This window comes from Myotis myotis, unplaced genomic scaffold, assembly GCF_014108235.1.
Source record: "Myotis myotis isolate mMyoMyo1 unplaced genomic scaffold, mMyoMyo1.p scaffold_m19_p_9, whole genome shotgun sequence".
NCBI classification, from domain to species: Eukaryota; Metazoa; Chordata; class Mammalia; order Chiroptera; family Vespertilionidae; genus Myotis; species Myotis myotis.
In genome coordinates this window covers 43,423,540-43,451,538 of record NW_023416401.1, presented here as the reverse complement: position 1 = coordinate 43,451,538, position 27,999 = coordinate 43,423,540, and the positions used below count along the sequence as shown (strand labels likewise).

Genomic DNA, 27,999 nt, shown 5'->3' with positions numbered 1-27,999 from the left:
TTTTGTTCCAGGCATGCGTTTATTGAAATCTGAGTAAAGGATTCCCCCATGATACAGCATCTTTCCCCACCCCCTAGATTTGCTCCAACTTTAACTTTCAGTGACAGAAGATGCAAAGGGTGATACATGTCAAGGGTTATAAAAATTTATTCTCTGTAGTAAAAAAAAAATTCCTTTCAGTGTGTCAGTGGTTTCTGAAGAACCCTCACCTCTGTAGTCAGCTAGCATGCCCATGAAAACTTGCACAGTCAAAGCTAACTAGAGCACTGAGTGTCTACAGATTCATCCCCCGGCTTCCACTTTGAAAGACAAAAAGCATGGGGCAGAGAAAATAATCGGAGATGAGCCACTCAGTCCTCGGAGCCCTGCTAGATCCCCCAAGGCTCATCTCCGACAGCTCAATGCCTTCAAACATCAGATTCCAAATGCCCCACAATCTCTTTCAAATGTGTATTTTTATGGATTAGAAAATCAGCATTTCCTTGCAAGAATACACAAACAGTTTTCACCTTGAGAACCTATATAACCCAAAACTTTGGACTGATATTTTGGAGCTGAGAGAGAAGACAGCTGTACTGTCCTCTCATGGGCTTCAAGTTTGTTTTTTGTTGCTGGTATTTTTTAAACAAAGAAGAGAAGAAATCTCCACTTTTTCTTTTGATCATCTCAGGTAGAACAATTTTTAGACATCTTTAGGCTATCATACCCAGGGCCTTTCTTAATTTCCTTGAGAAAGAAATTAAATAGGAAACATGCAATACCAAGTTTTCAACTAGATATTCCCTTCCTCACATCATACAAACCTTCACGTCATACGACCTTCATTTAATTAATACATTAAATGACTCCGCTAGACAATCAGAGATTTGAAACATTAAAGACAATTACATCCCACACTGACAGGCACACAGGGTGGTATATTTGAAAAGCCAGGTGCATTTTCGAAAGATCGTGCCTACAGTGAGTAAATCACGTAGTCGTGGGACGTTGAAAAGAGTTGATGAGGAAGAAGGCACAATGCGAAAGTTCAAGGGTAGACAGAACAGAACAGTTCTTTTTGACTTGGTTTGTTTCTAACGTAGGAGGGGGAAATAGGTGTATTAAAATTACTTTTCAGGTGAAGGTTTCTGTTCGTCGAAGCAGCTAACACTGGCTTCTTTCTTCTTGATCCAAGGCAGCCTTTTTTCCCATCGGCTTCTGTGGAGGTGTTTAGTCTTCTGCCATGTAGAGGTGGTACATCAGGGCCACAACCAGTGCGGAGATGGCTGGAATCACCCAGTTGGTCCACCAGCTAGAAAGGAACAGCAATGATACTTCATGGTGTTTAATGCAGGTGACACAGTCTCTGCACCTTCCAGTTACCATGGAAATCATCTCTAACCTCTCCATGAAAGACCACTCTGAGTTGCTAAAAGTGATGTGAGCTGGCATTCTGGCCAATTCAGCTATTGTTCTAGCTATAGAAGAAAACTAATGACCTCTTCCCTCACCCCCCAGTTCCACTTATATCTCCTTCTATAAACGTATACAAACAGCTATGAATCACTCCCCCAAAAGATGTTATGATCTAGGACTGGTGACTTACCTAAAGGACATCAACTCTGGGTTAAGTATCACAAACTCACAAAGGGAATAGTCCTTACAGGTGTTATTCTAGTTTCAGACATTCAGCACTAGGTTGAGAACCAGAAGGACAAGCTTCCCCTTTTGGGAGAGCCTTTGCAAGCGCTATTGCCAAGGGCAAATCCGGCACCCTGAGCTGGAAGGAAAGGTAAGGGCTTTGAACCAAAGGCTGATTAAGATTGACCAGCACCACAGCTCTACCGCTTGTACTCTGTTTGGAAAATCTAATCTTTACACGCATGTAGCAGACTTAGCGTGTTGAGAAACCACATGTGGCCCACAGTTGTATGTAAGTTCACAAAAATGCCTAACTGACCTAGTGATCAGTCCTGAGGCATAGAATTTTGGACCTACTATAAGTAACAGATTACAGATCAAATCAGGGGCAGAGCTAGGGAGGTCTTCAATTTAGATTTGAATCTATCATTTCTTAGGAAACAGAAATTAATATATAGGTTTTAGAATCTGAATAAAGCCAGACAACATCTATGTATACATCCATTTTTTGCCATACACTTTCCATCTTTCAATCCTCTGCACACATCAACCCATTCAAAGACCATGTCAGTATAAAGATTTCAATGCAGAAGGATCATGGTGTGATTTTCATCTCGGTGGGGTTTTAGTTTCCCTTTTGGAAGGAACAATGTGGCAGCAAAGAGTAAGGTGTGGTACTGCCTGGAGGCAAGGAAGGGACCAGAACACCAACAGCCCAGGCAATTAACTTTCACAGGGTGAAATAAAATTGGCATAAATCTGTGGTTTTAAGCTCAGGTCCAAAAAAAAATATATATGGTGGAAATTATACAAGTCAATACAACAGACCTGCCAAAAATGTTCCCATAATCTTGGACTAAAATGGAGAAATCTAGTCCACAGAACAAGTGATTTGGGTCACACCTGGATGACAGGGTTCAATTTCAGGGCCACGGAAAACTGAGCCATGCTTAGAGAGATGGAATCACTGCAGTTTAAGGAAGTGACCACAATCAAATAAGGAAGGAGATAAAATATTTGCCTGGAGATTAAAAGGTTGTGCAGCCCTCGGACTGCCCTGTGGGGAAAGGAGACTCTCGGTCTGAGCTGTGTGCAGGTTAGGAGGGAATGCCCTGAGCAGTCTGGGTGCTGAGTGGAGGTGACCCCTAGATGTCCACTTTGGGGAGCTCCATGAGAGCCTGAGCATCAGAGAGGCCCTGAAGTCAGGGACGGGCCTCTAGTCCAACTCTGATTCTAGGAGCCTTCTGATGACAATAATTTTAAAAGGAAACTACCACATACCTAGAATTTGAGTCAATCGTAGTAATGAGAGTTTCCTGAAACGCAAGAAAAAAAGTAAAGTAAGTTAAGGGGAACAACTGAATGAAAAACCTGTTTTATAATAAGATCACAGTATTTCATCTACTGCATTCTTCAAAAAGATATTGAAAGGGGAAATTACATCATCTACCTCTTTTCACTAAAATGCCTAATTTCACCATTTTTTTCTGAAGAATTTTAAGAATGATCTACATTTAAGTTACTTATGAACGTAACCTAGAGAATTTGAAAGAAAATGTTAAAAACTAATAGGCTACAGATCCTGTATACAACAGATATCTGAATAGTTTAATGTAGAAAAGGACAAGATATGACTTACACACACACACACAACCCCATCATTACCTTTAAGAAGAAAGTTTAATTCTTCAAAATCATGAATGAAACGTTCAATAAAAACATTTATTTCATTCAAATCTTATATGAAGTAAAAGTGTCCCCAAATTATATTAAAAGGACATGTCAACCAAAAAGAAAAAATTAAGATCCGCCATTTAAATTGTAACACACTGGGCAACCTTTCTTTAGCTCTGACAAGACAGTTCTAGAAAGATCCTGGAGGCCTTGGGGACTGACCTCACACTGTCATCCCAGAACCTCCTGACCAGGACACCCTGTGTGCTGGGGTCTGTCACAGTTCCGGCCTGTCTACCTCCCAGCAGCTTCTGAGAGTTCTTGTCAGACAGGGAGAGTGAACTGAGATGGCTCTAGAAAATTCACACTTCCCCAAACAGCCGAATGACTAAGGCCTCGTGACTCAGAAACTTTTCCAGGCTTGCAAACGTGTTAAGAAGCACTCTTTTGAAACCCACACCAGCAAAAGCATTAGGACCGCGGAGGAAGGGAGCCATAAATAAGGCGGCAGCAGCATTTCATCTCTGCAGGGTCTCAAAGCACAGAACAAAAAACCGTTAGCAACACAAGCAGCGGTGTGCAGGTCTGCATTGAAGCGAAGCTCCACACAGCAGGCATGCCGAAGCTCCCGCCGAAGGGCGGACACCTGTTAGGGATGAGCAAGCAAAGCAGTTCAGAGACCCACCAACCTGGGAACATGGCCGTTAAGAATCCTGACATGGGGGGGGGGGGGGAAATAAATCATTAAAAAAGAAAACTTTACATTTCTTATCTTTTTGAACAACGTTCAATCCTTGAGACTACAACAAGTATTCACAACTACTTCAAGGTGATTTTTCAAATTGTATATATCATAAGTAACATTAACAAAGATTCTTAGAAATGGAATATGCAAAAATACTAGTTGGCTATTAGGAGAAAGACATAATCAACTCTGCAACACAACAGTTCATTGAAGGCAAAATATTATTGTCACACCAGAAAGTTAGGCCTGAAATAGTAAACAGCAGGCAAACACGCATCCGTTACTTTGTTACACGGAGCACATGCACATGCACTTGACCGAACATGCTGGCAACTGCGTGGACACAGCTGGCCTGGCCTCCCTCCGCCCACTTGGCCTGAGCACTGATGCTCAAACACCACTGGTACGTCCTCACCACCAGCAGCAACAGTGAAATTGTACAGAGCTAACCTTTAAGAGATCATATGAGATTTTGATTGCTTGTTAACTGTTAGGCTTTTACCTAGGATGCTTGAGAATAAAGCAATTTGAATTACCAATTAGCCCATTGATGAAAACGGAAACGGTCTTTCCTACCCAATGCTCTGAAGGGGTTAGGTTCGGCTTTCGTATGTAACTAACCAATATGTCAACCACAAACAGGGAGAAAAGACCATGGTTTTTGTTACAGGCTCTGCCACCGGTTCACTCTGTGACCTTGAGTAAACATGTGGCAGGTTAACAAGCTACCTCCCAGCAGCTTCTAAATGCAGTTCATATATGAAGACATGCAAAGGACATCGAGCTTTTGCAAATCAAAGTCATCTAATTTAGCCCATTCCTTAATTGGAACTCTTTCCTAAAATACTATTGTCAGACTAATGCTTTTCATTAGTGAAGTCAAGAGCCTACATAAGCTTAAGATTAAGAGTCTGCAAACCTAAAATGGGTGCTGGCCCTGGTGCTGCAGTGTGACCTTGAACAAGGTCAAACTTGGGACAAGTCTGAGTGTCGTAGTCTTCACCTTCTCAGGGATGCCTGAGAACCAAATAAAGTCATACATACAGCAATGCTTTGAAAACTACAACCAAGAAAAGGCACTCCAACCTCTAATATCCTCCATGTAAGCAAATTGGATATAGATTTGTTAATTTAAAATGCATCATCGGAGAAAAAGCAAAAACTTCATGTACCGCAGAATTTCTGCAGTCCAAAAAGCAGCCTCAGAAAAGGTGCTAAAGCCATATGAACCAACAGCAAGGATTCTACGCAATTGTTACAGAGGCAATTCAAAGTCTGAAGTCCATTTTTTATCTTCCCAAAGATAAAAACGTTGAACTTAAGCCTTCCTTGAGTAGGGGAAGAGAGAATATAAATGAAACAGCATCACGCAGACTTTCACTGTACTATCTGGGTTGCCAAGGTAAAAGTGGCCCTTCGTGCTCTGCTAGATTAACTGCTTGATTTTCTTATAGATTAAATTTAGACAATGTCTTGTCAGTAACAGCTGCTAAATGAGTTCACCAGATCCTAACACGAGCCCTGTGCAGTCTTGCTGCGGTGTTCTCTCTAATAAAACCAAGAACATAAACCAAAACAGAAAAAGTATACTTTCTGTCATTTGTTTTAAGCAAACTTCCCCCACAGTCCTTTAGTTACAGGCCCAGGACTATTTTTCCCACTTGCCCTTTCAGGGACTCGAGCGGTTGTCACATTTCTTACTATGGATTTATCTTCAAGTATGAGTGAGATGACCACCTCAGAGAGAAGGGCTAGAGTACCTGGCACAAAATTAGTATCACTAGAATTATTTTCCTTTCCTAAGGAAAAATGCACCAAAAGTTATCATTTAATTTAAATAACATTAAATTTATCCAGGATTTACTGAACATCTACTATGCCTGAGATGTGGAGATGAAGACATAGGAAGTGTCCTCAAAGGTTTAAGCTTTAAGACCTCAGCTCAATCAGATTTTAAGTTCTCTGAAAATAGGGCTGAGTCAAATCTTTCACTCCAAAGGCACAGTGCGAGTTATAAAAAGGAGCTAGCTCTTCAAAAGTTATCCACTGATAATCATGATGGGAAAATTCTCTTAGGTATTGAGAGTTTATGATGAGAACACACGACTCTCCTAATGAAACTTAATGACTGGTCTATACAAATACAAAAGTGTGTTGAGCCAACCCAACAGGTTACATATTCATTTAACCTAGAAACACGCCTGTGCTGGCCTCAGTCAGGTCAGTAAGAGACCTTTGCCCTACAGTTTTCAGGGATGAGATACAGTGGCAATAACTATGGCCACCGAGACACCAAGATGGTCACACTTACCGTGGGCTTGGTTATCTTTGGTCTGTCATCCTGCAATAAAAAACAAGACACATTACAGAATGGAAACGTCTACAAATGTGCCATTTCCAAAGTGCTCATTTTACTGCGATTTCTAAAAAATGTTATTGTTCAGTAATTATCATTTCAGGTTCATTTATCTAGGCTGCTAAACACAAAGTTTGATCCCACTGACTTGACTGCAAAAACTGTTAGCTCATTAAGTGCTGAGAGGTATTTTGATCTAGAGTTCCAAGTTTAGAACAGTATCTATGATAGTCATACTTATATGTCGATGTGTGTACACTTATTAAACCCGGATTCTGATCTTTACTTCAGGGAGCAGCTGAGTAATCAGATTCCTCCCTTCTATCCTCTCAAATTGCCTTTGAGATGTGTGTATGTGTGTGTACATGTGTATGTGTATATGCATTATATATATATGTGTGTGTATGTGTATATGCATTGTGTATATGTATGTATGTGTATATGCATTGTGTATATATGTGTGTATGTATATATGCATTGTGCATATATCCACGTATGTTTATATGCATTGTGTGTATGTATGTGTGCATGTGTATATGCATTGTGTATATATGTATGTGTGTGTACAATTTGTGTGATATCCTCAGTGAATTCCTGCAATCTCCCAATTGTAGTGTCATAATCTACTTAAACCTCTGGCTGAGTCAGTCCAAAATAAAGTGCATCTAAAACAGACCACAGGTGAATCCCATAGGCAGATGAGACAAAAATGCTACTATCACATCCTAAAAAGCCAGCACTCTACCCTCACAAGGTTTGGAAGGGAGAGTAAGGACAGGATGGAATGTTTTTAAGGGCAGGCCCCGCTGATTACCATAAAACTGCCCCCTTTTGGTGAAGTATGAAGATGAAAGTATGTGGGTGAATAAAATCTCCAGACAAATGAAGATTTGTATTTTCTCCAAGTACCATTCCTACCTCCACAAACCCCACTGCCAACTCAATGGAAATGTGGAAGTGCTCTAAACGGTCCCATCTACAGGCTTCCCTGAAGAGCCTCCTCTCTCCTTTCCTTCACTCACGCACCACAAGGCAGGAGCGCCCGCTGCTCAGGACACTGGGTAGCTCTGCTGCTTCTGTCCAAGTTTGCAGCTATTTTCCTGATAACTTCAGTGGACAGACTAGTGAAGTTGTACATGGCCATTTACAAATGCCACGGAAGGTCCTGCTTGATATAAAAGCTGAATCAGGCCAGTGTTTCCTCAAGGCCAGTCCATGAACCAGCACCAGTGGGGATGGTCCCAAAGATCTGGGGTGAAGTTTTATAGAAGGCAGAGTCTACTCATTTAATAGAGCTGATTTTTCTTAATTAAAATCATTCTTTAAGAATACAATAGTCTCAAACTAATGAAAATAGAAGGGGGAACTCTTAAAAAATATTTTGGTCAAAAAAGAAAACTATAAAAAATAAAATTATAGCCGAAACTGGTTTGGCTCAGTGGATAGAGCGTCAGCCTGTGGACTGAGGGGTCCCAGGTTCGATTCCGGTCAAGGGCATGTGCCTGGGTTGCGGGCACATCCCCAGTGGGAGATGTGCAGGAGGTGGCTGATCGATGTTTCTCTCCCATCGATGTTTCTAGCTCTCTATCTCTCTCCCTTCCTCTCTGTAAAAAATCAATAAAATATATTTTTAAAATAAATAAATTAATTAAAAATAAATAAATAAATAAATAAAATTATACTGGGTTTATACCCTCCACTTTCTAAAATTTGCTCCTCTGTGACCCTTCAGGGTCTGAGACACACTGTCCCCAGGGCATGACCTCGGGGTTAGAGGATTCTGACTCTAAATGCCAATGGAAAACGCAACCAGGGAAATGCAAAGAAACTTCTAGGCAATTTGTTTCTGACAAAAATGGTGTTATAAAATCAGGAGGAATTGTTCTACTTTACTCCTTTTTAAATCTTTAAGTCTACAGATTTGGGTAATGTCAACCTATAGCCTTAAAGAGAAAGAAGTAAAGGCCCCCAAAAAGCACGTACTGGATGCAGCTCCCCGATGATATATGTTTTGGACAATTCTCTAGCATCTGTTGAGTGCCCAACATCTTCAAAGTTCTCAGTAGCATCCCCTCCGGCTTGTTCCCGTAAGACTTCTTCCCCACCAGGATGCTGTTGAAAAGATTTATAGACATAAAAATAAGTAAATATTTTTCCAAGCAAATGAGATCAAGGAAGTGGCCAGTTTATTTAACCAAATAGGTTACTCCAGAAGTCACAGATGACAACACGTGAGTATAACTCATCCATAATGTGGATGAAAACAATATACTCCTTTGTATTCAAATGCCTTCTTGAAAGTACGGTAGAACCCTTCTCCAATGGTGTTCATTTCCCCAGGTTATTCACATGGCAATAACAGCATTAGGCAGATATTTTCAATCCTTTGGCAAATGTCCTCTTTACTTTTCCATAAAGCTCTCAAAATTGCTCTTCTCAGTCTTTTTGTCTTGAGTCCTGTCCTTTTGACCTCTTAGTTCTAAGTGTGAACCTACACCATAACCTTAGATGTAATTCATCTTTGAAAAGTACACTGTGCACCTGCCAAGTACAGAGAGGGGACAGCATGATGGACAGGTAAGCGAGTCCCCTGCTTTCTGCAGAACTTACCTTTTGGTCAAAAGGAAAATGATGCAAGCAGATATCATAGTGACTTGCTCAAGATGCTGCCATAGGGACATGTCATTGATAGGGAGCAGAAGCAAAGAGGAAGGAGTTCAATTCTACACAGGGAAGGGGTCTAAGGAGCCATTTGTGTAATCAAAGCATTTCAGTGCTCTTAGCTGCTTTAATTGGTAAAACCCAAGGATGGTCATGATGCAGGAAGGGGAGACTGACACTCGGGCCCAGTCATGGATATGGGTGAAGGCAAGGGAAGGAGTTCTCGATCAAATAAAAAGAAAGTACTTGATTATATCATCCTAAATCCTTTTTCAGGGGTAAAAACCTTCTTAAATTGAGCTTCATTATTACCTCAGATCAAATTCACCTGCCCTTGAGCTAAGCCCCTATAATCTCCAATAACCAAAGAAAACAATTCTCTCTTGCACAACTGACTGTAGTCTCGTCTTAATTACTCCCAATAATGGAAGACGTAAAGGTACATAGCACTTTAGAAATGTGGACTATTATTCTGTTTTGAAACCTGTTTCTCCTCCTTTTGTGTAAACATATCTAGTGCTAAATAAATTTACTTATTTTTTTCCTCTACTATTTATGAAAGTTATCCATCTACATTATAGAAAAATAGGAAAGCACAAAAATAAAATAAAAATCACCTAAATCACCCATAATCTTGCCATCCAGAGAAATCTGGGTATACATATGCATATGTGTGAATAATTTAAAAAAGAGAATTGTGATCGCGACCTTATGCATGCAGCTTCGTTAGACAAAAAGCAGATGATGATACATCGTACAGAGACAGTATGCCTAGTGGTTACTCCTCCAAGTGAACTTGGGAAAATAATGTGCTATTTGCATTATTATGTGCCATTTGCATTATTATGTACTCAGCACATACCACATGTTGCTATGTGCCAGAAAGCAAATATGCCAGGCTCCACCATGAGCAGAGGGTCGGGGCTCCCAACAATTGCTTAGGGACGCAACAGAAACTCTCCATGATTACAACTCAAGTGAAAACCAGTGCTCTGAGAAGCATGTCAAACTCAAAGGCTAACACGGGCCAAATAAACGAGGCAGGAGGCCTGTGGTCCACGAGTTTGACATGCTTGGTGTACAGCCACCAAGAAGCTGAGTGAGGGGCAGGACCGTGTGTCTGAACTTCCCAGAGAGGAGGGAGCAGGTGGGTCCAGGACCAGGTGGAGAGGGCAGGGCAGGCGCACAAAGCTCAGGCCTCTTCGGAGATTGTCATCTTTAGCAACGAGAAGTCATTGAGAGGCTCTAAGAAGGGAAGGTGACAAAATCAGGTTCATTTAAAAATTAAAACCCTGTTTTCAGCATGGACAGCAGCTGTCAGAGCAGGAGAGGATTTGGGAGACTGCAGTGAGCTTATCTAGGTGAGGGTGGCAGAGGGTGATGGGAGCCCAGGGCACGCTGAAGGCAGTGGGAGATGAGGAGGTAGATGGTGCGGGACAGACAGGGCGTACCCCAGCAGCCTTTGTCAAGTTGCTGTCAACTGACTTATCCAAGAAGGAATGGCCAACATCAAAGCTGAAGTTGGCCAAGGACCAGACGACTCTTCTGTGTGGCAGGTCTCAGGATCAAGTCTCACCAGTATTACATTTTTGCCAGCCCTGTGGTGTTAAAGGGTAAGGAATTTGTTAGTTCTTACCTGTATAATGACAACGCAATAAAGCCTTTCGTGATGCAGATGGTTTCAGTATATTAATTTAACATAAATGAATAATTTTATGGCTTCAGTCCTCCTTTTACAATCACTACAGGTCTGAAGTGATCTCTTAAAATCTTTTTCAGTTACACTTTATGTAATGTGAGAAATACAGTTGTAACTGTGCTTGTGAATTTGAGGATTTATTAAAGTTACGTGTCTGCCAGATACATACAAAAATGAGAGAAATGCAAATAAGGCAGAAAACAAAAAGTGGTAAATGAGTATCAATAAAGCCAAGAAAAGGAGAGGTCCTTCCAGTGGAAGGACAGGAAACAAAGGAAAGCCTGTAGACTTCACTGTATGTCTCAATATGCCCAATGCCTGACAGATGGGAGGGCAGGTCTCCCCTTCCCCTTGATTGGTCGGTCATTCCAATTAATGGCACTCGTTGAGCCTGTGTGGGGCTCAATGATCTAAAAGGTGTATCCCCTGTTTTCTAAAAACAAAAACACACACAAAACTAAGAGTCCAAAAAGGAAGAACATATTATAAACTTGATAAATTTTTTTCACTGGGCACCAAATACCTATAATGATGAAGCAATACCGACATCCTTCGGACAATGCTAATAAACAGAACAAGCTCAGCTTCTCCTCTCATGTTTAATTAGCAGTGCCACAGTATTTCCAGGTAAACACTGTTGAGTTACCTGCTGTGAAAAGTCCACATATTTAAAACCAATGACCAACATGTCCCTCTTCACCTGTGATCCCATCTACGCTTCCTCTTTTGAAATATACTGCAGTGGTAAGAATTTGCTTTAATAGGATAAATACTGAGTGCAGGTGGTGTTCTTCTGCTTCCTGCGGGAGAGCGAACAAGGTTATCAGGGTTGGCCCCACACTCACAGCCTCGCCTCAGAGACCATACGATAAGCTTTATTCGTAACCAACAAGTTCCGAGAATCTCACTGAGAAGACGGTGCCCTATGTTTAACACTACAAAGCTCAATGGTTTATATCATTACAAAAAACATGACCCAAACCCAATAGACAATCCTCCCATGTCCTACTGAGGTCACATCTGAACTGTTCAAGTGAGGAAGGTCAGACCCCAAAGGGCTGCTGCCGGCTCCCCATCTTCTAACCTACTTCGGTATAACTAGTAGCGAGAGAGATAAAACATGCAACCAATTTGTCATGCACAGAAAAAAAAAAAGAAAAAAAGACTATAACACTAAAATAGCACCAGATGCTTCACCAGAGCAAACCAGCACAAACAGATGAGGGTCAGATACAGAGAAAGCACAATTGATGGAGCATGGCCTTGGGTTACATTACTTCTGTATGAAAAGACCAAGATTTATAGAGTCAACACAATGTGAGTGGTGCCTCAAATCCTGTTTTGAATGAGGCCAAAAAGAAATAATAAAGTAATAACTGCATTACTAGAGAATGCACCATATCCAAGATTTATTAAATTGCAGGAAAATTCTATTTCATATTTAATGGTGTACACTAAAAATGATCTCTAAAAACTGGCAAGATAAAAGAAACTTAGATACTACTCCTGATGCAGATGATTTCAACAAATTCTTGATATATAGGCAATAATCTTAAGGAGGCAGAAAATGTGAATAAAATCAGTCATTCTGCACTCAAATACACAGCCTGCAACTACATTAATTCAGAAACTGATGACTGAGTCAAAACACTCTCCTGGTCCATTCTTCATTGCTACTGTTTATTTCTACAGCCATTTTACAGTTCCTTAGATTCTCTACTCAAAATATAAAGATGAGTTTAAATTATAATTTTGGCATCACCTTTGCTAGTTATGTTCCCCTTTAATACAAAAGAGGTGAGCAAAGTTTTCCACCCCAAAATATGCCTCTTTGGGATATTGATCATTTTACACTGGTTAATTGTAAGCAACAGCAGATGTGGGAGAAGCTCTGAAAAGCAAGTAGAAGTTACAGCTGTGAAACGATTTTTACATTTTTAAGGGAAGCCTCCATCTGTAAGGTATCTCCCTCACAGTACCAGGCCTAGAAGTGGGCTAGAAGTGTGGCCCTGAGGACTTGACGGAGCACAGCTGGCACACCACACCTGGAAAGCTTGTTCTCCACGGCAGGTGAACAAACTTCTATCTTGTTTAAGCACAGTTGCTTGTGGTTCTTCTGAGCTTAATTCTAATTACTACATTCATCATTTGTCAAGAAATACCATGTGCCAGACACTAAAGTCCTGAAGCACATAAAAGATGCAAGTGTTGAGAAACTTAAAAAGATAAATTAGGATAATGGTCTTCACATACATTAAACAACTGGAGAAATATTAAGGGACCATCTTAACATATCCAATATTTAATAATTGGGTTATCTTCATAGATATCTTTAAAAATAGTCGGGGCCCTTTAGGTTAGAATTTGGATGAACAGCGGAGATATAGATGAGAAACCTCAAGAGGATTCCGAGCAGGGATGAGGCTGAAGGGCCGAAATGTGCTCGTGAGCTGGGTGAGTGAAGAGGTACGTCTGAATAAAGCAAAATACGTGAGGCTGTGCCGGGGCTCATTTTGTGAGCCAACTTGACTGTCCAGGGCAGGGGTCCTCAACCTTTTTAAACAGGGGGCCAGTTCACTGTCCCTCAGACCGTTGGAGGGTCGGACTATAGTTTAAAAAAAACTATGAAAAAATTCCTATGCACACTGCACATATCTTTTTTTGAAGTAAAAAAACAAAACGGGAACAAATACAATATTTGTATTTGCATGTGGCCCGCGGGCTGTAGTTTGAAGACCCCTGGTCCAGGGGATGCTTAGACTGTTATTTCCAGGTGTGTCCGGGAGGTTATTTCCAGATAAGAATAGCATTTGCATTGGAGGACTTAGTAAACGAGGTGACCTCCCCTTTAGGTGGGCTTCCTCAAACCCAGAAGAGCTTGAATAGAACAAAAGGCAAGGTGGAGGAAGGGAGAATCTGTCCCTCATTTCCTGCCTTATTGTTAGGGCTGGGACATGCCATCTCACCTTCTTCTGCCCTTGAACTGGGTTTTGCCCCATTGGCTCCCCTGGCTCTCAGCCTACAGACTTGAACTGAGTGGCCCACCAGCTCTCCCGGGTCTCCAGCTTGCAGATGGCACAACCTGGGACTTCTTGACCTTCCTCATAATAAATTCCTTACACTCTATGGATCGTCTGTGTGTCCTGTCTTCTGTTTCTCTGGAGGACCCTGGCTAACACAGCTGGATGGTTAGAATGAACCAAATGAGGTAGGGCCGTGAGTGCCTGTGGGAAAGGGCGGACAATGATGAGTTCTTGAACAGCAGCGTGACTCAAACAAACATCACAGGATCACTGTTGGAACAGCCAGTCTCCAAGTGCAGACAGGCATCTGGCCAGTGGGGGCAGCACAGGGCCTCTCTATCCCCACCCCCTCCCCCAGGCACAGACTGCAGCCTTACAAAGTTCAACCGCCTCCACCTCCTCTGTGGGCCAGCAACAAAAGCATGACACTCAGCTGGAGATCTTGTTCAAAAGGGCAGGCCTGAGGGAGGCCGAAGGTTAAAATCACAGAAGTTGAGAGTTTAAAAGAACCTCAGAGACTCAACATTTAAAGTCACAGATGAAGAAAGCGGGACCCAGAGCAAATAAGCCCAATGTCACGCTGACAGTTCATGAAGGAAACAGGCCCAGGCCCAGTTTCTGGCCTCATTCGGCCTCCCCCTCTTTTTGGAACATGCGTATTAAATGACTATTTTTATGCTTCTGAACAAAGTGACTTTAATAGGATGCCTTAGAAAAACAAAGTTTCTTCGTACATTTCCCTTTTGGAAATTTAGAGGGAAATCTGTCTCGCTTCTTCTAGACCCCAAGAAACTTTGTCCTGCCTTCCTGAGCCTTAATCATTAAGATTCAAAGGTCTCTCTCTCTCTCTCTCTCTCTCTCTCTCTCTCTCTCTCTCTGTCTCTCTCTCTCTCTCTCTCTCTCTCTCTCTCCCCCTAGTTCAGGGAACTACCTGGCTACCAGGTTGTCTCCGAAAAACTCAGAAGGGTGTGCAGATGTCCACTCAGTGACACCATGTGCTCTAAATCCATCCCCCCCCCCACCCCCAGAGCTCGCTTAAACTAAGCAAAAACAAATGACAATAAAAACCTTTCCACTTAGCTGTACTGTTATACAGACCCAAAGTCCACCAACTCTGGAGTACCTTTCAATCCAAACACTTAGCCCTGCCAAAATAGGTGTGGTAAACAATGACTAGGCAGAATAATGTGTGCACAGAGATTATCTGCAGTAATGAAGCCAAAGATGAGAACAACTCAAGGGAGTGTGGAAAGTGAACGATTTAAAAAGATTAGGAACAAAATAAGTTGCCTAACCAAATGTTTTCTATCATTTCTAGATGCTGTTTTTCTGAGGAGGCAAAGAATGAAGGGCCTCGAAGCTGGCTGGGTTCTCCAGACTTGCACACGGCGCCCCCACATGGACTCCATGGAGGGGCACCTCTGGATGGCACTGCCTGGGGCTGTGCATGCCTCTCATGCTGAATCCTCAAAGCTCAGGACCAGGCTGGGGAGCATCAGCTCCCTGTCTCACTTTGAAGATTATGGGATGAAATTTACAAGGCCCATCTGTGCATTCGCCCAGCTGGAAACATCTGCAAAGTCCCCTGGCCAGCTAGGTTGTTACCTTGATGGGGAAGCCACGGCCCTGGCCTTAGAGGTTACAGTCCAGGGGAGAGACAGGCAGGCAGACAAGTAGCAGCTACACACAGCAGCCCCAGGTACGGGAGCCAGCACAGTAGATGAAGGGATCCACTCGCCCTGGAGCAGAAGGCTGAGAGGGTGTCAGGGAGAGGCTGAGGTGGGAAAGGTTCAGGAGATGTTCACCAGGTGAGCGCGTGGGGACGTTTTAGCAAAGGAAAGGACATTGCAAAGACCCAGAGGCGGTAACACAGTGGCACCCTGGAGAACTGCAGGTGCTGTGCGTAACCCACTTCACAGGGATAACAATGCACGATGAAGTCCAACTGGAACTTGAAGCAAACACAATGAGTGTGGAGGGTTTGTGGGAGGAGCTGGGCTTAAGAAGGTCTCATACTCCACCAATCACAAGAACCCTACAGGCAGAACAATATTTATAGTAAAGCTCTGTGGTCCTAACTTCCTTTCCCTTAACCTCCTTCTCCCGCCTGGCACACAGGCCAGAGTGTGCACTCAGCTGCCTTGTCTGTGTGCTCTGGGTTGCACCCCTTCCTTTTTCCCAAATAAACCCTTCTTGATGACAAAACACCTAGTCGATATTATTTTTCAGTCAACAACTATTTGTTAGTTTTTTTTTTCACTCTTTGTTACTGGATTAGGGGGAGGCAATTAGAAAGGAGAATTAAACACATATCACCTCCCAACTACTTTATAAATCACACTTTCCCATATCACTTATCTAAAGTTACATGAAACCCCTCGTTAGTCACATATTGGCCCAATCTCATGGCAAGCACTTTCCCCTTTGTGACGCCTGCCTGACCCCTCATGGGCTCCCACCTTCCTACACTCCTCCGGGTTTCCGTGTCATGCTCTAGACCAGCGGTTCTCAACCTGTGGGTCGCGACCCCTTTGGTTGAGACCCCTTTCACAGGGGTCGCCTAACACCATCAGAAAACATATATAATTACATATTGTTTTTGTGATTAATCATTATGCTTTAATTATGTTCAATTTGTAACAATGAAATTGGGGGTCACCACAACATGAGGAACTGTATTAAAGGGTCGCAGCATTAGGAAGGTTGAGAACCACTGCTCTAAAAGAAGTAATGGATTGTTCTCCAGTAGGCATAGCTTCTGTGTCTAGGCAGCCCCATGCTATGGAAAAAGCACAGGCTGGGGACAGGACCAGGAGCTCAAGGTGCAGCTCTGCCATGTCTTCACAGGACCCAGGAAGGTACTGATCTTTCTGAGTGTCCATTTCCCCAGCATCAACTATCTCCCTCCTCCTAAACTGCACAGAAGAGTAAAGGATATAATTAGTAGAATGCCTGGCATATAATAGCCATTTCAGTAATATCGAGTTCCCTTTTGTCCCTACCCCCACCTGATATTGCCACAAAAAACCTGTACAGACCTGCTACAGTTCCTGATCCAAAATGCTGAAGGCTACATCCAGCACCACCCTCTTCTTCCCACCCCCACCCACCTTCATCTTCAAGTGCTTTCTATGGATTAAATCAACTGGCCTGATTCTCCTGAGGCACAGCACCAAATGACGAGAGACAACAGAAACAGGTATCATAAGGACAATGACATTTTCTACCGGGGGTCATCTTTAGAGGCCATTAGGATGAGGACAGAGAGATAATGCAGCTGTGAGCTGGAGAGCTGGCAGTTCTGCAGAATGCTATTACAATTCTCTCTCCTTGAAAAAGAGAAGCAAAATTCTTGGTTATTTTTAGAAAAGCTCACATCATAATAACACAAGTATGTGCCAGTTGTGTGGGAAACAGGGAGGAAAGGGGAAATAAGATGGAAACAGAGGACAGGGTGCTTTGTGTTCCTCCACTGGACTGTCCTCTCCCCGCTGAAGGGATGTTACTGAGCAGCTACTATGTGTCAGGACACAGGGCAGTGAAGGAGGACGTGCGCGGCTGCTGTCTGGTAGAGAACGGCAGCCAGCAAACAAGAAACATGCAGACATCGCCTCAAGTGCTAGCAGAGAAATGAAATAGGACGATGATGTAACAGAAAATTCCCCTTTCTGGGAAGCGACACTGAGCTGTGGCCTGAAGGGGGTGGTGACCAAGGGAATGTACACCAGGCAGAGGGAAGGAGCTAAGCAGGGAAATGATAAGTTGTTTCCACCAGATAAAGCTGTTTTGATTTCCTTCCAGAAATTACATTCTTTAATGTCGTAATAACATGTCACTCATCATGAAGACTTGAGCGATGGAAGCAGTGGGATCCTGAAGGCTCTGTCAGGACACGTGCTCTGACACGGGAGAGAATCCTTGACATGTGCGGCAGGGACTCGAAGACAGAGGGCAGCGTGAGGAAGCTCGGAGGACAGACTTCCTGCAGGGCCCGGAGGCGACACTGAAATGGAATGGGGGCACTGGCAGACAAGGGGGGTGGGGGGGAGAGAGAGAGAGAGACCCACAGAGGACAAGGACCCACAACCAGCCAGGGAGTGGGCAAGGGTGGGCCAACACTAGCTGAGCCCACAGACGGGTGGACTTCACCAGAGCAGGAGCCTCATCAGACTTCTACTCAGAGCGGCCTGTGCGAGCCAGTGATGTAACAGGCCTCCTGAAAGCATGGGCCCTGCTCACACACGCCCAGCACACATGCAAACAAGCTCTTTCTTAAACAGCACAACACTGACTCTCAGCACCACCCAGGTACCCTGCGTTAGGAACCTCCGGAGGCCTTGAAGACCACCAGGTCTTTCTTTCCTTCTAGACCCCCCTGTGAAGAGCTGCCACAGCTCTTTCCTTCACCTTCTAGAAGGCAACACGGGAAATGACAGCAGGTGGGAAGAAAGGCACTATTGGCCCCCTCTTTACCTTCCAAGGATTCTCTTTATGTTCAGATCTTTCCATTCACAACTTCCCTTTGTTTTCTTCCTGGTTCCTACAGAGAACTCTGGATATGGGGAGAAAAATCTCAAAGCAAATGATGGCAACGATGTACAGGTAGGGTGGCTTTTTTCTTTGACAGTTTTGCTAGTGGTCCTCAAAAATGCCTGCGGTCTCACGCCCGTGTCACAGTCAGCAGAGGAACTCGGGCTGGGGAGTCCCATGTCCTGGATTGAAAACCTGGCTTTCAATCCTCACCCACTGTGTCATTTGAGCAATTAACAGAGGCTCCTAAGCCACATTTTTCTTACCTAAAAAGGGCACCAGCACCACCACTACCCACCTGAGAGGCCTGTTTTCAGAATTAACAGCGCAAATGCACAGGGAGTTTTATGCATTTTGGCACACCATCTAGCACACACGGAATGGCCATCAATGCTCAGTGAGTGTCCACTGCTATCACAAGTAGTATTAGCCCACCGGGGATTTCTACTAGGGAGGGAGTGTGAATGACAGTTATTAATACTTTCTGCAGAATGTGGGAGGCGGAGGAGTAGGCTGGATATATTTTGTGTCCTGGCCCGTTTTTGTTCAGCTCTGCCACTGAGAAAACAGCATGCGTGGAAAGACACAGGTAGAAACAGGCACATCCAGGCCATCGCTGCAGAAGAGGCAGAGGCTGCCCGCCCTGCGAGAAAACCGCCAGACACAGAAAACCGCTGACGGGACCTAGGGGAGGTAAACGCCGCCCACTTCCCTCCCCACCATCAATGCTGGTTCAATGTCATTGTTCTGGACATGCCGTCCTCATGGGCAGGCCAGAGACCTAATTCTGGGGGTGGAAGAACGTGACTTTGTGCCATCATCCCTGAGACGTCAGCTCTCACTAACCAAAGGTCACTTACCACAAGGCTGCACAGGCCAAATTCTACTGACCTGGCCTTGAACTGACTTCTCCCACGCACGTCTTCAACTCACTTTCCTGTCCCATGTGGAACTTGATAAAAGACACAGGGAGCCAGTTAATAAATACACTTAATGGCATGTTTCCAAGGAAACAAGTTCAAAGGTAATAGCGGGGGGAAAGCACACACTAAGATTTGGAGAACACCTCTGAGCCACTGCTGTTTAAATCCCCCCTTGAGTCTGCTACCTCTGGCCACTGTCCTGAGCACTTGGACATGGACTGCTGCTGACAACTGTGGCTCATGTTAGCTTAGTAAGGCATTATTCACTGTAGTTGCACTTTTAAGAGAATTTACATGTTAAAGGGGCTGAAAAAAATGTTTCCATGCATTTCCCCTTTTGACAAAAAATACACACCCAAATAATTCAGGAGAGGAGGTGGGAAATCAGCCAAGCCTCTCAGGTGTTTATTACAGAGAACTGAACCTGGGAGGACAGACCTGGCTACCTTGTGGGCCTTGTGGTCATTGGTGTGACCGACGTGGAATATAATTATAACACGTAATTTATTAGTAAACTTTAACTTATAGGTGTACCGGTTAATAATGCAGATTTCTTTCAATAGAAGGAGTTACACATATGTTGATATATATGCAATTTGATATGTATGTTATTTTGTTGTGTTGACAACAAGCTTCAAAACTTCCTACGTCAAATTTTCTGGAGGTGTTAACATCATAGATATTTTTACGCTTAAAAATGTCGAATTTCATGCCAAAAAAAAAGAGCATTTGCAGGAAGTTTTAATTCATTACTTTATTTTGAAGAAAAGTGCTGCTGAAAGTTATCGTATACTTCGGGAAGCTTACGGTGAACATGCTCCATCTCAAGATACTTGTGAACGCTGGTTTAAATGCTTTAAAAGTGATGATTTCAATGTGAAAGACAAAGAACATCCAGGTCAACCGAAAAAGTTTGAAGACCAACAATTACAAGCATTATTGGATGAAGATGCGTGTCAAACTCAAAAACAACTTGCAGAAAGATTAAATGCTCAGCAAACAATTACCAATCGTTTACAAGCAATGGGAAAGATTTTAAAGAAAGGAAAATGGGTGCCACATCAACTGAACGAAGGACAAATGGAAAACCAAAAAGTCATCAGTAAAATGTTGCTTCAACGGCACGAAAGAGTCTTTTTTGCATCGAATTGTGACTGGCGATGAAAAGTGGATTTATTTTGAGAATCCCAAATGCACAAAATCATGGATTGATCCAGGCCAACCATTAACATCGACTGCAAGGCCAAATCGCTTCGGAAAGAAGACAATGCTCTGCATTTGGTGGGATCAGGAAGGTGTGGTGTATTATGAGCTCCTAAAACCAGGTGAACCGTTAATACTGATCGCTACTGACAACAAATAATCAATTTGAACCACGCTTTGATTGTAAAATGACCAGAATGGGCCAGAAGACATGGTAAAGTAATTTTGCTTCATGATAACGCACCATCACACACTTCAAAACCAGTAAAAGACACGTTAAAAGATCTTGCCTAGGAAGTATTAACCCACCCGCTGTATTCACCAGACCTTGCTCCTTCAGATTACCACTTGTTCCGATCGATGGCACACGCACTTTCTAAGCAGCACTTCAAAACATACGAAGAAGTGGAAAATTGGGTCTCTGAATGGTTTGACTCAAAACAAGAAAAGTTCTATTGGGATGGTATCCACAAATTACCTGAAAGATGGGGAAAATGTGTAGCTAGCAATGGACATTACTTTGAATAAAGCACTTTTGATGTTTCTCTTGAAATTATCCTGTTTTCTTTGATTACAAAATCTGCATTATTAACTGGTACACTTGGTAAAAGATTTCAAAACTTTCCCAAGTGTTTTCACATATATTATTCCTGCCAGGGTTCACAAGTCTGAGGTAGATTCAGGTGGCAGAATGCTCCCAACTTTAGAAGAAGATGATTTAGAGAATTTATCTGACTTGCTCCAATCACCTCAACAATAGATCTACGATTTAGATCCAGTTTTCTGCACCCCCATCCAATACTTTCCCACAACTGCCTCATGTGACAGAGGCTGTTCAGACTCCATTAGATACAGAGAACAGATGGGTAGCTCTCAGAGGGGAGGGAGTTGAGGGCTTAAGTGGAAAGGGAAGGGATTAAGCAAAAACAAACAAACATCAAAAAACAACTCACAGACACGGACAATAAATAGTACGTGATTTTATCATAGGGAAATGGGAGGTGAAGGGAGGTAGCAGAAGGTCTAGGGGGGATAAATGGTGATGGAAGAAGACTTGACTTGGGGTGGTGAACATACTATAATATACAGATGATGTATTATAGAATTGCATACCTGAAACCTGTAAATTTTATTAACTGACGTCACCCCAATAAATTAAATTTAAAAAATTTAAAAGGTACTTATTGTTTATGTTTTGTGGTTTGGAGAACTTTTAGAATAACAGATAGCTGCATTAAGGAGAAATGAGCATTATTTACCCCTTGAGTTTCCCACAATGACCTGCAGAGTCTGTGCTCCCTTCAATTTAGAATTTCCATCTACCTTAAAGATACATAAAAACAAAAGTTAGCAATCTCGAGTGTTTGCTTTGAAACAATAAAAAAGCAACTAAAAAAACACAAATTAAAAACCTCTTCTCAAAAGTAGCAAAAAGTTACCAAAAGAAAAAAGAAATTATGTAGAATCTACACAGGTTTACATTACCTGGTGGCCTGTGAGACTGAGTCTGCCGTTGCTCACCCATAATGCCTGAGCCACTTAAACACCAGAGTCTCTTTATATTCTCCTCCTATGGATTTCATAATTTCTACTTTTATTTACCAAACTACATAGGTTAAATAATTTGCAACCGCAGCTTTGTAGTAGTATAAGATTTAGAATATTACCAAACTTCCTTGAGAAAAGCAAAGGCATTTAGGATTTTACCCCTATATACCATAGCCCTATCAAGGGTAAAGATATATGGTTTTTCAAAATTAAGGACACTGAGTTTCAGACACCCATAGTCTCTTTCCAGATTCTAGGAGCACTGAAGTCCCCCAGGCTCAGAACCACTGGTCTCTGCAAAGTAGGCAGCCATGTTCAATGGACAGTAACAAAAAGTAAGTCCTTACCACAAAAGCTGCTATAAAGATACTGCCTAAGATGATGAAAGCAAAAGAGAGTCTGGAGCCAGCAGCCTTATGAAGCAGATGATGCTAAGGATCAGCCTAGACCAGTGATGGCGAACCTTTTGAGCTCAGCGTGTCAGCATTTTGAAAAACCCTAACTTAACTCTGGTGCTGTGTCATATATAGAAATTTTTTGATATTTGCAACCATAGTAAAACAAAGACTTATATTTTTGATATTTATTTTATATGCTTAAATGCCATTTAACAAAGAAAAATCAACCAAAATAATGAGTTCGCGTGTCACCTCTGACACGCGTGTCATAGGTTCGCCATCACTGGCCTAGACACAGATCAAAAGCATCATAACCCCAGGGTCCCCAGAAATGGTCTAGAGCCGTGGTTGGCAAACCGCGGATCACGAGCCACATGCGGCTCTGTGGCCCCTTTAGTGTGGCTCTTCCACAAAATACCACATGTGGGCGCGCACGTACAGTGCAACTGAAACTTCGTGGCCCATGCGCATAAGTCAGCATTTTGTGGAAGAGCTGGTATTTTGTAGAAGAGCCACACTCAAGGGGCCAAAGAGCCGCATGTGGCTTGCGAGCCACGGTTTGCCGAGCCGCAGTTTGCCGACCACTGGTAGAGAAACCATTTCCATCTGCATCATGTAAAGGAGGGGCAACTGGATACAACAGCATTGTGCTCATAACATTTTTCAGGAAGATGCCTATTTCACAAATTAAACACCTACTGGCTGTCATCGATTATGCGACACCTTCTCTCCCTTCACAGCTCTTTGAAAAGCTGAGTCAATGCTGCCACCCAAATCACAGAAAGAGAAAAGTAAACCACCCTTTTTTCCTGGCCGCACGTGCCTACATTTTCATTTCAATAACTTCCCTTCGATGTTCTATACTCATCAACCCTACTGATAATATAATCATATGACCAGACCCAACTTCATCAGTATAAATTCAAAAACTAGAATTCAGGATTGAAAGAAAAAAAAAAAAACTACTTCAAAATACTTAGGCAGCTAAGTTCATAATCTTGCAGGTTGGTATCAGATAGTAACTCAACACCTGCTGCTACTTAGCTGACCACTAACATTAAGCCCTCTCAGGTGTCTACTGTCCTTTTGAACATGAAAACAGCTTCTAAGGCCATTGTTTCAGGGGACAGAGCCTGTTGTGCAACTAAGAAACTTCACCTACGTTCTTAACTGGGTGAATATAATTTTTTAATAACACTCTCCTGTTTCAATAGCACCTGCCAGATATACACCTTTACTTAAAATCTCATATTAGCACTCAGCTACCTCCGATGCTACAGAAAGAAAGCCCATACCCCACCCTGACCCGGCTGATGTAGCTGCCGGGAGCCGGTCCATCCTTGCTGTTTCAAAGGACCTGGCATATATGGCATACTGTTCTTAATATGTTTGCTCACCTTCTTGGCACTATGTGTTTTAACCAAGGTCTCTGAGAAAGGTTGTTTTCCCAGGTAGGGATTTTCCCCTGAAGTTAGGGAGGGAATAAAACCCCTCAACTAAGTGCCAGGCGGGTAATTAATCACTTTAACTATGAACAATCATGCTTAAGCTACATAATCTTTACTCCCTGGAATGGAGATAAGAAACGCCCTAACCTTTGTAATAGAGATTGATAGGATTGAATCAACTGGTATAAATACAGATGTAACAAGACAGCAAGACACAGAACTTAGAAGACAGAACTTAGAACACAGAACTTAGAAGACAGAACTTAGAACACAGAACTAAGAGACACAGAACCTACACAGAATCTAGAGACAGAAGAACTTCGCTGGAGAGAACATGGCAAAAGATCCTGGACTGAACCTGACTACAGAAATTGGCAAGAGAACCTGACTAGAACCTGGCTACAGAACCTGGCTGGAGAACCTGGAGAACCTAGCAAGAGAACATGGACACAGAACCTGGCTGGAGAACCTAGCGAGGGAACATGGCTACAGAACCTGGCTGGAGAACCTGGAGAACCTAGCAAGAGAACATGGACACAGAACCTGGCTGGAGATCCGAACCAGAACTTCGCTGGAGATCCAGACCAGAACTTGACTGGAGATCCTGGCTAGAGATCCTGGCTAGGTTGCTGATCAACTGAACTCCGTCTCTGTGTCATTCCTTCTTCACCGACTCCATCCACACCTTTGGGGACCCCTGGACCTGCTGGGGTTGGACCCCGGCATGTAGCAGTCTGCATTTACTGCGCGGATCTTGTGCCTGTGACCGTGTTATGCATTTATAATCACCCCATGAAGTTGGCACTATTATCATCTTCCCATTTTACTTTAAATAAGGCATCTGAGGCACAAAGAGTATAGGCAGCAGACCAGGGCCCTCTTCCACCCATCAACTATGCATTTCTCAACATGAACATAGACATGCATATAATCTATGGTATTCTGAATGATGCCATGGAAACCATGTTGTCCATAAGGATGGGTGAATTCATAGGATAAGGAGATCTTGCCCATAGTTAAAAGTTCACTTTAGAGGTAGGAAGCCTTCCCTCCCCCCAACAAACCTTCCCTATGTAGGTAAATTAGTGAAAACAGAATATTCTTTAGTTAGGATGCAAAATCTTCATGAATTTCTGGAACTTTTAAATGATAGAAGAAAGGGGAAGGGGAATAGGGGAAGATATCTTCTAGGCTTCTTTGTTTCAAAAGTAGGGATGAGATACTCAGCCAAGGCCTCGTAAAATAATGGAACAGGAGGACTGAGGAAGAAGGAAGAACCCCTGTCAGAGCATCCTGCAGTCCTGTGAAGGAGAAGGTGTGTGTTTAAGATGCAGGAAGCCAGGGGAAGGGATCCTAGGATGGTCCTGCTGGGGTGGGAAGCCAAAGGCTAGGACCCTGCCTTAAGCAGAGATGTCACAGAGAGTGACAACAAAGAGCAACGATGGCAAGTGGAAGACATTTCCCAAAAAGTGGAATTGGATGTCCTGGGAAAGCTGGTGCTGGGGATTCCAGCTAGAACAGGCTAGCGGGCATCCTCCCCTCTGCATGCTGCACTCCTTCTAGTAGGTCTACTTCCAAAGGATCAGTCGCCTCCCTCTTCTACCTAAACCCAGTCCGGCTCTGAGCCGATCAGGCCCTTTCCACTCAGGTCCACTGACTTGAGGCCCTATTTACTAGAGCCCACGTGTGAGGTTCCCAGGGGTACTCCCGATGGCTAAAGACAGCTATGTCACCGTTCCTGTCCACAACATTGTTTTCTGTCTTCCTGCTTCCTCTGGGGCTCCGGTGTCCTGACAGACATGGAGGCGAAAAGAGCTCACTCAGCAAATACCACATCGACTGATCAGAAGGAAGGTCCCGAAGAGAACAGTGGGACCCAAACTCAAGTCTCAGGGACGCTACTACAGAGAGCACAGTACCAAGTACCAATCGAGAAAAGACAGTGTATAGCGACTGCTGTAAACTGGGGTTTATTTAAATCACTAGAAACAGCAGTTTCTTGTTATCTCACTATAAGTACTCATTACCAAATATTAGTGATAACTCATTTCCTCAAACTTTACTTGGGAGCTATTCCAGTTTTACTCAAAAAAACATTGTATAATTCCCCCTTCCTGCCTCAAAACAATGAAATGTTAACAGTAAATGGTTTATAGTAAAGTTTAACAATCTCCTCTTATTATCTCCTTCTGAGAAATATACCCTTAAAGTTATGCAAAACACATTTTAGAGCAGGAACTCCTTCCAAACTAGGAATGATTTTTCTCCCCAAGGGGACACTTGTCAAAAACTGGGAACATTTTTGGTTGGCACAAGCAGGGGAGGGGTGCTACTGACATCTGGTGGGGGAAGGTGAGGGAGGCCTCCTGTACAACACAATGTGTAGGTCAGAACCCACAAAAAAAGAGAAAGAAATGATAGATGCTTCATAATATAAAACAGCCTACTAATCTTTCATAGATCTATCCTGTTTAATAGACACGAATAAAGAAAGCACACACTGGATCTTAAAACTACAGAATTACTTATACCATAGGGAGAGGAGAAACAGTTCCAAGTAGACATTTAGTGTCAATTACGCCTGATGCTATGCTCAGAGTGTTTAGTTCAAGAAACTGTAATGGCAAATAAGCTCTGTAGGTCAGCATAAGGGGCAGGAAAAATCAGATGTGAATCCAACAAAAACCACTCCTAACTAAAATAGGACACTATTTTATCTTCTGGCACTCCACCAATTGACAAGTTCATGGTGAAATAGCTTACTGATAAACATCAACTCCAATCTTTTTTAAAAGTTTTTTAAAATTCTCTGCAAAACAAGTCCCTTGATGCAAATTGTAATCCAGCTAAGCCCAGGCCTCCATCTCAGTTATCCCCTCAAACTATGTAAAGAATCCCCATCACTAAACATTCTCTTTTATTGTCTGCGGGGATGAAGGAAGTTAAATGTTAAGATTTATGACTCAGACTCCCCCACAGTGATAAAACACCTCCAACGGTAGCAAAGAAAAGCCCCTAAGAATTTATTGCAAAAATGATAATTTAATACAAAGAATCTTAACAAAAGGATGTTTTCCTTTACATTAAGCAAAGTTGTTTTACAATGTCCCAAGTTGCTTTAGGATCAAGTCCCACTGGCAGCGTTTTTACTGCTCTGTCCCTCTTCCTTCCTTCTTCAAAGCCAGCCACACACCCAAACGCAGTCCCAGGAGTCCAGCTCTGTACCTTGTTGCAAAGTCCTCATCAGGCGCGTTCACAATCACCGGGTGAGTGTGGGTGCGGTCCACACACTCTGACCTCAGAGTCCCCTCTGGAGGAAACCCCACAGCTCACGGGCGGGGGCATCCAACCTGCTCCTTTTAGGAATCCTCTCGGGGAATACCAGAAGCGGACGACCCCGTTCCATATGAAGATCCCGTTTATGCAAACTCAGGGGAAAAAGGGGATCTTTCAACATCCTCCCGCGTAGCTGCGCCCTCTGCCAGGGAAGCCGATCCAGCCGCGACTTTGTTTCCCAGTAAGTGCTGGGTGGTGCCGCGGTCCTACACGCCCGCGCAGGGGCTCCCAAGGCAACGCCTGCTCCGCCACGGCTCCCCCCCGCCACAGCGCGGGCCCAGGCGCCTCCGGTCGCACCCAAGTGGGCGCTCCCAGGAGTACACACACCGGCACGCAAACTCAAGAGGGCGCAGAAGCGGCGGCTGACCCTGTGTGTGCAGAGACAGGTGTGCACACAGAGACGTGCAGGCGCGGAGACCTCTCCCAAGTGTGCAGAACTGGGTGGGCAGGCTCAGGAGCACACGCACAGCCTCGTACCGCAACCCGGCCGCGCTTCGAACCACAGGTCCCAGCAGGGAACCTCCAAACCCCGGTCCGCGGCGCGTTTCACCAACTCACCTCCTCCAAAAATTTGGTCACATCATACACCTTGTGGTGCAGGATCAGCCAGGTGCTCTTGCTGTGGTTGTGCTTCTGGATCTCCTCCAGGGTGTAGTACTTGACGGCCTGGTCCGACGGCTCGGCCATTTCGGAACACCGCGAGCTTCAGGGCCAGCAGACAGCAGCCACGCCGGGCGGAGCAAAGCGCTTCTCGGAGCCAGGGCCGGGACATTCCCCCCGGGTCCCGGAGGGCGCCGGGGGCGGGCAAGCGGCACCTCCCCGAGGGCGGCTTGCT

At 43.6% G+C, this 27,999-nt stretch overlaps 1 protein-coding gene and 1 long non-coding RNA gene across 5 annotated transcripts; both read right to left on the bottom strand.

The window, feature by feature from the left end:
- On the bottom strand, positions 1 to 27,999 carry LOC118662817 (cytochrome b5). Of its 2 annotated transcripts, XR_004969892.1 has the most exons (6): positions 27,723 to 27,999; positions 8,379 to 8,507; positions 6,351 to 6,380; positions 3,984 to 4,007; positions 2,902 to 2,936; positions 1 to 1,291 (listed from the first exon to the last, which is right to left on the bottom strand). XR_004969892.1 is itself a non-coding variant. In XM_036321731.1 (5 exons), the coding sequence occupies exons 1-5, from the start codon at positions 27,849 to 27,851 to the stop codon at positions 1,210 to 1,212; spliced, it is 405 nt and encodes a 134-aa protein (XP_036177624.1). In that variant the 5' UTR covers positions 27,852 to 27,993; the 3' UTR covers positions 1 to 1,209. The 2 variants fall into 2 exon arrangements, 1 of the variants encoding a protein (XP_036177624.1); XM_036321731.1 differs by lacking the exon at positions 3,984 to 4,007 and having other exon boundaries at positions 27,723 to 27,993.
- Positions 8,565 to 22,018, bottom strand: LOC118662818. 3 transcript variants are annotated; one of them, XR_004969893.1, is made up of 7 exons: positions 21,920 to 22,018; positions 21,694 to 21,757; positions 19,169 to 19,260; positions 18,252 to 18,330; positions 11,402 to 11,555; positions 10,508 to 10,654; positions 8,565 to 10,301 (listed from the first exon to the last, which is right to left on the bottom strand). It is a non-coding gene; the product is annotated as an uncharacterized LOC118662818 (long non-coding RNA). The 3 variants fall into 3 exon arrangements; XR_004969895.1 differs by lacking the exons at positions 8,565 to 10,301; positions 10,508 to 10,654; positions 11,402 to 11,555 and adding an exon at positions 16,992 to 17,107 and having other exon boundaries at positions 21,920 to 21,989; XR_004969894.1 differs by lacking the exons at positions 8,565 to 10,301; positions 10,508 to 10,654; positions 11,402 to 11,555 and adding an exon at positions 17,522 to 17,781 and having other exon boundaries at positions 21,920 to 21,989.